The 11,114-nt window shown below is 37.0% G+C and overlaps 1 protein-coding gene across 1 annotated transcript in view; it reads right to left on the reverse strand.

The window, feature by feature from the left end:
• Window positions 1–4,059: 4,059 nt before the first annotated feature.
• Window positions 4,060–11,114, reverse strand: part of LOC107085070 (G protein-activated inward rectifier potassium channel 1-like) — a 24,920-nt gene continuing 17,865 nt past the window's right edge. The window contains exons 2-3 of the mRNA XM_015375214.1: window positions 7,463–7,679; window positions 4,060–7,124 (exon numbers count right to left, since the gene is read on the reverse strand). Of these exons, the coding sequence (XP_015230700.1) occupies window positions 6,463–7,124; window positions 7,463–7,679 (879 nt within the window). The 3' untranslated portion in view covers window positions 4,060–6,462. The remainder of the gene's footprint in view (window positions 7,125–7,462; window positions 7,680–11,114) is intronic.

An 11,114-nucleotide genomic window follows, 5' to 3' on the forward strand; every position in this document is an offset into this window, starting at 1 on the left:
CCTTCTTCTTGAAATACCACACATTAATTATATTCTTTTGGATGTCTCTAAATCTGAGGCAGCTTTGTCCTGACATCTTCCCCACACAACAGCTATCATTCTGTTTACAGCTATAACCTGCCAGATACCACTTAGTATACATTTACTCTTCGATAAACAATCTATTTGCATACCGCTTTACAGTGTCAATGATTGGGTATAAAGTAGTTGCAGTAACGAAATTAATGTTGCAGAGAAACATTATGTTGTGACATAAAAATGTGCTGTATGTAGTAAAGCTCATAAGGCCAAAGCTCTTCGAACTCCATACAAGGACAGTCTTTATAGGATTCTCCTTTTATTGAATATAGGAGGTGCTTTATAAATATCAGGGAGGAAAGATTAATTTATTGTTTACAGATGGGAGTGCGCCCTGGTGTTTATGACAATTATCATACCAATTAGGCACATCGTTTGCATTATAGAAAGAGCAGCACTCAATGTTATGGATTTGCTCTATAAGGGATTTTAGACCCAGTGTTTCTTTTCTCTGATTGGGCAACAAGGCTCTTCACACAGTGTTTTAAAGTGTCAGATGTTATCTATTAGTTGTGCTCTTAAAACAGTTTCTCCTTCTTCTCTGTATGCTCTGTCAATCAAAACCTGTCAAAAATGTTCAGACAGATCAAAACAGGACTGAATGACTCAACACCAGCCTCAGTCCAGCCTGCACCTGATCGGTTCACATATTCCTTTTACAGATGACTACAGCTATAATTAAGGTTTTCAAATAGTATAAGAGAAAGCATATATATTTTAAATAACAGATATCCCCATAATTACAGGGTTAGAACAAAATTATTTTTTTTTAAATGCATAAAGAACTTCATATTGAGCTGAGAGCAGTGCTCAAGAGTACATTTAAGTTTAAACTATTACAGATAGATTATGAATGTGAGCTGTACAGTTGTTAGATGCATGCTGCTCTGTGTATTTCTGTTATCTTATATGACCATAATGTAATCTGGGGGTCAAGGCAGGAAGCTGCAATCCTTGACTCTGGGTGAGACTGATGGAGCATAAGACGGTGTGGTTTTAGTATAAAACCCAGTTTGGGGGGCTCTTTTATTTGGCTCTTGGAGGAGAACCAAGCTTGAGGTATAAGAATTGTTTCTCTGTATGATTTGCTCATCATTAATAGTTCTGTTATATATATATAGGACTTGATTTATTCCTTAAAGTCTCTCAATCTCAAATTTAAAAAAAAATCGAAATTTTCTCATAAAATAGTAAATAATGTAATTTCTGGTGACACTCTTAGGAACAAAGCAGGGAAATCACACTGCTGTATGAAAATACAATATTCAGTTTTACTTTTGTTATGTCTGTCAAATCCAATCGTCTTTATATATGTGGTATTGTTAAGTCATGGATTGCAGTTAAGATGATTATTAAATCTTAAAGCTATATTTATCACTAAATGTTATTATCTTTAAGTGAAAAAAAAACTTGATTTATTCCTTTCACATCTTTTATCTGAGTCACTTAAAATGTAAGCTGGATGGAAGTCATTTTCTGCTGTCAACAAGTTGCATAATCAAATATCTTTCCTGCTATTCTCTGCTGTATGAATAATTAGCACTAGACATCCTCAGATGTGTAATGTCTGGAAAATTGCCTCTCATCTTGATAGCCATAATCAAGGCAGTGCCAGACCCAGAAAGAGCCAGTCAGCACCGTGACTTATGTCCGCTTGAAGACGCGATAATTAGCCAAATCTGGAGAAGTAGGAGGAGGTCAAGGACTTTGATTTCAAGAAAGAAGAAGGAGGCACGTTAGTTAACCTTCCAGCGAGAGGTTATCAGCCACCAGGGTAATTTATCGTGAAGTTTCTTATACTCATAACATGTGCCCTCTTAAAGCTTCCTTGCAAAGAGAAGAAAATTCTTAGACTCCTTCGCAAGGCTTTAATATTTGATGAATTGTGATTTAACCATCCAAGGTGAAATATGAGCTTTTGTTGATGTATTTTGCAGAACATAGAGCTCTGGATATTGAGCAATACCAAGCATAGTGCAGTCACACAGACTGTATGATGTATGTATGGAAAAAGCATTTACTGCTTTTTCCAAAAAAAAAAAAAAAAAAAAAAACACAATTTGGGAGTTTCCGCTGTACTGCCCCTGTACTCCCAGACTTCAACTTTTCAGTTAAGCAATCACAATTAAAGACGCTAGTGGCCTAGTGGTTAGAGCAGTGTGCTTGTGCTCTAAGAAGGTTCCAAGTACCCGGTCGATCCCAACAGCCTACACTCTGTCTTCCTGAGCAAAACTCTTAACCCCACACTGCTCCCAGGGCAGTCTGGGGTTCAGTAGGGGAGTGGTGGGCAAGTGTATAGGGCATTGCATTTGGATCCCAGAGGTTCTGAGTTCAAGCCCCACTCCCAGAGACTGTCACCCTGGGTCCCTGAGCAATACCCTTAACCCCCACACTGCTCCCGGTCGCAGCACAATGGCATCTCACTGCTCCCCAAGGGGATGAGTTAAATGCAGAATGAATTTCATTGCATCATACTTGTGACAATGTAAAGACAATAAAAAGATTAATTATATTCTAAAACTCATCCATTAGCTGTTTTTAGAGATATAATACCAGATTTTATGACAGTTACCTTTAATGATTGCTCTCTGATTTTAGTGAGATTGTTCTTTAACACTTGCAGAAAAAAAAGCTGCCTAAAGGTGGTGATAGTGCTTGGCATTTCTCCCACCCAAAAACAAAGTTATGTAAGTTGTCTCAGCTCTTCCTGTTAAATTATGACCAGTCCTTTAGCTGTCTCATTGTCATTGTATCATCTCCAGCCCATAAGTCACACCTTGCAGTGAAAACAAACATGGGTGAGTGATGCTCACTTTGTTATATCTTCCATTTGCCATTGATTCTCTCCAGCAGCTATTGCGTACTTGCCAAGTTTAAAAGCAAAAAGACTAAGAAAATTAGCAGACTAACAAACACTTACTTCCTCAATGTATACTACGCTGCTAGGGTACTATTAAGTTATGTAAACCTGGGTAAGTGCTTAAAGGGACATGATTACAGAAAAAGTGCATCTGCCATCTAGATCTACTTTTAAAACAAAGTTGTGTTGTTTTTTTGTGGGAGACATTTTGTCCACATTTAAGACTAAGCTTAAAACATCCCTTTCGGATTGATCCTACAGTTTGGTTGCTTTTATTGAGCTATGTCTTTACCTACGTTGCTATATTAGGATGCTGGAGAGCATAAAGAAAAATTTCCTCTTTTCCTAAATTCTAATGCCAGTGCCAAATTTTGTGTTATTTGTTTTATTTCAGCTTTTGCCTATGTATTTTCACTCTGTTTTCTCTTCACAGGTCATATCTTCACACCCTGTCCTGGAGGGGGCATCGGCGATTTCATGTTTTCCTTGAGGAGATGATACACTTTTCCCTGTGTTTCATGTTAACTCTGTCTTCCTCATAGATATAGTTATTGGCTGACTCACTTAAATATTTTTTTTGTGTGTGTGTTTCATGTTAATTCAACCAAGTTGGCCATGCTAGAAGGCTGCACACAGTGAGCCAACTTCTCATGGGGGTTTCTTTCTGTTAAAGGGTTTTCCTTTCCACTGTTGCTGCATGCATGCATGCTCTGTGAGAGGGCTTTCTGCCAAGTCAACAATGAATAAAAGTGGCAGTCCACTGCTGTTACATGCTTATCCAGAAAAAAGTAAGTTCTGCGTGTCAGTGACTTGATGCAATCAGCTGAATTTCTTTAGATAGAACATTTTCTGAACTTATCTGTTCGATCCGGCATCCATTTAAAAATTCTTTGCAAGTTACTTGAATATATCAATAACACTTTTTTTGGAAGGCATGTACATAACACATTAAACTGTGATAAACATGATCTAAAACCTGTGATGAACATGGAGGAGTCTTTCTAAATGTTTATGTCTGTTGTAACTGAATGACATTTGACAATTTATATCAAATGTATATCACTTTTAATGCAAATTTGACATTGACAACATAGGGAAAATAATTTCAATTTAAATGTTCGAATTACAATCAAGGTTGAGACTCATCACCTATATAGTGGAGTGTAATATCAACACATGCATTTAAATAACTTTTTTAATGTTTATAATTAGACCTGTGATTTCAATCAGACCCTGATTTCTTTCTTAATTCCAAGTTATCATTACAAAGACATTTCAATCTCTGTTAAGGCAATTTGTCATATTTTAAACAATGTCTAGTTTGCATTATTTACAAAATTACAAATACATATATAATATAACAGTCTTAAGCATTCAAGACTCCTTTGATTATTACAGTTGTTACTTGATGAACATGACAGTGTAATGTCAGTCCTATGTACACCTCAAATAAAGTGTTACCAATATTGTATGTGAAGGTAGAAATAGAGCAAATATAGAGCTAAAATTTAGAGGATCAAATAAATAAGCTATTTTTTTTTCTTGTCTAACCAGTCAAGAGTCTTGAAATCACCAAAATTTATTGAAAGGAACAGCATTTATTTTACACATTAGGAAGTTAAAACTATTTAAGCCTTTTCCCTTCTATGTTAATACATAAAAAACGTATTTAATTGTAGTTTATGTGGACTACATAGTTTAAAACATGACAGTCATAATTAAAAAAAAAAATTAACAGAGCAAGTGGGAAAATATGCTGATAATGCTGTTTTCTATTTTCATGGACTTTCAACCTGGAAAAGAGAATGCACCTGAGTTGACTCGGTCCTAGTTGCAAATCACATAAGCAGCAGAATTTGATAATCATTCTGGATAGAGACAAAGCCAACAACTCAAAGCAATACCAGACAATATTGTATTCCTCTCCATTTTTCAAACTCTAAACAAACAAATTAATAAATAGTTGTTCCACATTCCTTTGGAAAATGCTTGAATAATAATAATAATAATAAAAAAAAAGTCTTGCAAAGTTTTCAAGCTTTTCTCCATTAAGGACATTTTTATTTTGAAGTTCATTATTCAAATTCACAATCTTTTGGAGGTTTATCATATTTGTGTATTAACAATAATAAAGTTACCCAAACTGTTTTTTCATAACTTAGCTTTTTTTCTGGATATTGAGATGCAAAAAATGTGATTAGGTAAATAACTTAATAATCAGTCTCTTCTGTCATAACTCTCTCTCTCTCTAGAATCGGTCTCTATGTGCATGTGTAGTTTGCAGTGATCATATGTAGTTTCATAAACAGAGGCGATTTCTTGTTTCCTACAATAATAGTGTGGGATTTGTTTACTCAGACTAATTTCATTAGATATAATTCAATTGTAGACATTAAGTAACAGTATGCATCTATGAGTTTCATGGTATTTAATGGGCTGTGAAGGGATGACATACTGCTCTGCACTCTGTTTTGTAACCATGTATGAGTGTAATTTTCACAGTGGGACATTATTAATAGATTAAAATTAACCAAATGTGGTAAAGAAAATGGTGGAGTCGTTAGCATTTTTATGCTAATTTAATTAATTTAATTAATAAGTGATTGTTTGTTGTTAACTCTGAATGATCTCCAGTTGCAAAGTTGGGATTACAACTAGAGGTGCATGCAAGATTTAAAGCTGCAGCTAAACTTAAGTATTGAAGTGGGGTTCTATGCTTTTTGGGTAAGACTAAGAAACACAAACTTAAATTTGGACTTGGGGATTTTGACTAAATGTTAGTCCTTTATACAGGCTACTGAGGAAATACAACCCAATTTATTAATTGTTTTGAATTCTTTTCATTCCTTGTTTGTGATTAAACAAACAATTCATTAACCAAGCTATGGTTTCTCCTAATCTCCTCTGCAGGTGTAGCTCATACATAATCATGAGTACAACCAGTTATGGCTACATATATAATCCTGAGTTAGGCTAACTCTAAAGGCAAGATCCTGAAAAAAGGTCAATTCTTGTTAAAACAACAATGCATATTAACACCACAAAAAACCTTCAATTGCAAAACTGCAAAAACCTCTTATTTACTGCTTTAACAGTTTTCTTTTTTTATTTTGCTAAGTTGTGCCTGGTCACTTGACAGTTTGTAATAAAGGGTAGCAAATGGCCAGTTTTGCTTATTAGCTCATAACTTTGTTTTTTTTAGTTGAAAAAAGTACAGTAGTTTATGAAGAACATGTGATGTAACTGTGTAGAAAATAAAAAAACACGCACACAGAGATAACTGTTAGAAGTCTGTGGGGGGCACAGATGGTGATCTATCAAAACTGACTCACAGTTTGAGCGGATGGATGGCTTATTGGCATCGTCCTATTTGTGGCGATCTGTAGATAGTAAAGAGATTGCAATAAGGTATAGGTAAAGAACGAAAACTGCAGAGGGGGGAAATCAAGATAACCTATCTCACAGTCAAAGTCTTTGTTTCTATGCAATGCCCTTGAAGCTTTTTTGAGTTTTTAGAGCTTTTTTTAGCGATCAGCATTCATTTTACGCAGTTTTGGGGGTAGATTGTCTTCTGGCCGATTCCCCACCAAGGGGAATTGGACTGGTGCTGGTGTTGCAATGGTGTTAATTGCTGCTTGCTGTCTGTGTTTCACCAAATCCCCTTCCTCAGCATCAAGGTCGAGGGACAGGAGTTTAACTTGCTCCTCAGGCTGTCCTTGCTTCACTGCTGGGATGGAACTGGACCTAAACCGCTGGATACTGAGCGAAAGGTCTCCTGTGCTGGAGGCTTTACCCCCGGGCAAAGCCGTCCCTGTCTTTAGCGCCCTCCACAGGTGCTCCTCTTTGGTGGAGCTCATCCGCTGAAGTTTGCTTGGCAGCCTAGAGGCCTGGCCCTCAGGGTGCTCTGCATGGTCGGCTGACAGGAGCCTTTCCCGGCGAACTACTCTGTTGCCCAGCACTGGGGAGGGAAGAGTGGGAGCCATCGGTATAGGATTTGGTGATGACAGAGAGGATTTCTCCTCCTGTTCTTTGACACTGTAGGGAGGAGTGGGAACCTCAAAGGTGTTGTGGAATTGAGAGTAGTCCACTCTGAAGAATCCTTCTTCAAGGGACATGACAGGGAGAAAGCGATGGCCCCAAAGGACTTCATCCTCAGTGTAAGATGTTCTCGCTTGGCAAGTCATTCCTAACAAGAAAGGTCAGAAATCAGAGAATTGTCTGAAAAGCAAAGAGGAGAAGAGAAAAAAAACAGCCAAAAAGGAAGGGGGAAATGAATAGAGAAGGATTCCCTCAGGGCCAAGGGAGAAAGGGACATGAAAAATAAAGCTATGGTTAATAAAATCTTGTGCTACTAAATAATTAAAACCTTGAAATTAAACGGTATGTTCAATATTTCATATTACTGAGAAAGGCTCATTACCACAGACTAATCGGTGATAAAAACAAAAGATTTGGAACCATAAGTGCTTATCAAAACATTACAGCTAAAAAGACAGAAATGAGGGTGTAAGATTTTGCTCTCACCTGTAGTTTCCACAATGCCCTCCAGAATAACTACTATCTCAAATTGCTCGTTCATGAGCGAGCGCTGGGAGAGATCAAAGAAAGGGCTCTTGGTGTTGATCTCATGACAGATGGTAAGAGGTGACACCAGGAAAAGTTGATCGGCCCCCGTGCCAAATCCTACATCCAGCTCACACTGATCCAGGGGCAGGAACTCTCCCTCTGGGGTCTGTCTAGACTGGAAGCACAAAAGGTTTACATTTTTGAGAGTTGATTGACACTTTAGTTTGCCATAAATCACATAGTGCCAGTAAGACATTTACAAACAGTCACATGCCACCTCCAGGACAGTTATTACTAAATTTGGTATATTAATGCTTTATAGGAAAATCGGTCAACGTTTGAATGCTGTGTTGTGATGAGGAGGGAGCTAGGCCAGAAACTCTTGTTTTACCTGTGATTTACATTCCTAACCTCATTTATTGTCATGAAATCTAAATCATAACTGCAAGAACAAAATCTGGGATACAAGAGGCTGAAATGCGCTTTCTTTGGAGGATGGCCGGGCACTCCATTAAAGAAAGGGTATAGAGAGCTCTGCTATGTGGAGAGGAGAGTCTGGGAGGAGTCTCAGCAAACCTGTCCTGGAAAACCAGATGACAGGTAGGAAGAATATATCTACCAATATGAGTACGAGTATCAATGGTTTGCATTGATCAAGTTGTAGTGGCCTGAGTGGTTAAAAATTCACAATTTTTTTGTGTGTTTTTTTTTTTTCTTGAAATCTTGAAGCCTAACCCTGGCCTTACTTTGGATTTGATTCATTGTGCTTTTGAAGACCTTGTGATCTGCAGAAAGGGGATGGGTTAAATGCAGAGAGTTAATTTCTCAATTTTGAGATCAATAAAATTCAATCAATTAATGTACTATTTATCTGACCAAAACTGTCATCCTCTTTTTTTGATTGGGTTCTTTTTTTTTTTTTTTTTACCCAAGAATCTCCAATCATTGATCAGAACTCTCTGAAACAAAAATCCCGTTCCACTAATATGATATGAGACTATTAAAGGGATACAGTTAACAATCAATCATTAATAAGGAATGATGCATGACAACCAAGACTTACTGAAGACTTTGTAATAATCCCTTCAGTCCATGAGGAAAAATGTTTTATTGCCACAATATGGTCTAATATTGATATTTAATCGTATTTTATTTGGCCTATTCTTTTACATTGACTTGTAACCAGGTCACGTATATATATCAAGTTTTATTTAACCAAAAAGTAAAATGGTCAACAATCCTCAAGCTTTATGTGGAACACTCAACATTAAAACAACTGGATTTAAATGCATTTTCATGACATTTCAGGCAAACATTGCATAAGCACTGAAACATTAATTCAGGGAATTAATTAATTAAATTATATATTTTTTAATTATATTATATTTAATTATATTTAATTTAATTAAATAAATTAAATAATTATATTTATAATAATTATTTAATATAAATAAGTTTCATTTTAAATTCATCAAAGAATTGAATGTCTCATGAAAGCAACATAAGAATGTGATGTTCTCTACCATAGTAATGGTAGTTACTACTGTATGCCTGCTTCTATCACTCTGTCCGTGATCTGCAATGACCTTCCTTGTACTTCATATAGAAAACACCTTTTATAGAAGGGTTCTGGATTTATATGCATTTTGATAGCATTTCTAGCAAGAGTATGCATAATATTCTCATCCTCATTTGCGGAATGTGGACAATCCTTAATTATTTAAGCATTTCCTTTATAAAAATGTGGAAAATCTCACATTCCATACAGTTGTTAAGGATTTTGGTTTAGACACTTTCTTTTTCCAAAATACTTTCATGGGAAATAGCAAGAAATACAAAATAAAATAAAAATATTTCATTAATCTCTAATGCATGCCCGCTTAGTTGGGAAGTCTTAACATTACTCAATCCCTGACATTAAGCAATCTAACAAGGTCATATGAAGTATAGTGTGATGTCAAATCAGAATAAATACACAATACAGGAAAAATGTTAATTGTACACAATTTCAAAATGTCTCTGCAGAGGTGCTGATGTTTACACAAGAGGTGAGTAAATATTTTGTACAGGGTTGCTAGATCTGCCTGGCTATTAAAGCCCAGGCACATTCATCTGTTTAAAGCCCAAGCACACATCTAAAACTTGCTCACCTCAATAACAACTGTTCAAATCTCAACCTCTTAAACCTTCTGTACAAAGTGTGAACATATCACACTGTTAAGTGAATCATAAAGAATGTATATTCTCATACGTCACGTTTTTGTCATGATCTTGGCACTAATGTCTGGTCTGATTACTCATTTCATTCAACTGCCTTGCTCTGCCCAGTTTTCATTACCGCTCATCTGATCCACCTGCTTCAGCCTCTATTTAACCTGCCTTCAGACTAGTCATCAGATCCAGATTATTCGAGCCTGTGGTGAGAGTTCTCTTGCATTCCTGTGTTTTCTGATTCCCTAATCCTGACCCGTTCTGCCTCTGGACCTCTGAGCCTGCCTGTCCCCGTTCTGATTTGTTTGCCTGACCTGTCCTCTGACTCCCACCAGATTTCTGCCTGTCTGTTAATCGAACCCGACTCCATTCTGGGTTTCCCTTCAGTACCTCTGACCTCCTGGCTCTGACAGCTGAGAACTTCTTCTACACCAGCTTTGACTTCGCCCCCTGGATTATCCTGCCTTCCTTCATCTGCTCGGTTCTGATCTCCTGCCTAACTTTTGACCACTAATAAAACAGTGTCTAGGGCTCTCTGGGCGGCGCCTGCTGCATCTCATTGTTAGCCGACCGGCGGGAACTAACCTCATCCTCTGGGCTCGGATTGAAATATAAGACCAGGTTAGTGAATCACATGTTCATCATCATCCTCTGCCAAATAGATAGGGTCACTATCCTGTGGTCTCCTCCTAAAGAAGTTCCTGCCTTAGACGCCCATGTTGTTCACTGCAGTTCCGTCTTTAATAAACCTTTTGATAAATCTGTCTTTCCGCCTCCAATACTGGGTCCTACTGTTCTGAGCCTGACATTTTTGGAATGTCTTTCAAAAACACTTGTGTGTTATGGATGGTGGTAATAAAAAGAAACCTTTACATGAGCATATTTTTACTCCCCCTAAAAACTGAACAGTTCTTGTGAATACTTAAAAAAATATTTGATACCAGACAAAAGATGAATGAGCTTTCCCAAGATTCAAGGCACTAACTCAAGTTTCTCTGTTTTAGAACGGTATGGGGACAGCTATTCAGAATACAAGGCCACTCTTAGAGAAAGACAATGTCTGTAAACAACAGCACTTTGGCAGACAGCTTTCATTAAAAGCTATTTCCTTCTGATTTGCTGTATGCCTGTATTTTATTCTATTTATTTGTATCTTTGCCTTAACTGGCAGGTGAGGATGGAAGTGTTAAAGGCTGCATGAAATTGCTATGAAAAGGTAATTTCCCTTTGCATTTAGAGACAGAGATGAGGTGTGGAGAGAGAGTTGTTTTTTTGTTCAGTAACAGATGGCGTGACTCCAAGAAATGTGAAGGCACTATAGCTGTTTATGATTTTTATTTCAGCATGCCACTCTTACTAGGGAACAGAATGAAAATAATGAAAAGCAGAGATTTTTCTA

This window comes from Cyprinodon variegatus, unplaced genomic scaffold (assembly GCF_000732505.1).
Source record: "Cyprinodon variegatus isolate N-32 unplaced genomic scaffold, C_variegatus-1.0 Scaffold115, whole genome shotgun sequence".
In the NCBI taxonomy this organism is placed as follows: domain Eukaryota; kingdom Metazoa; phylum Chordata; class Actinopteri; order Cyprinodontiformes; family Cyprinodontidae; genus Cyprinodon; species Cyprinodon variegatus.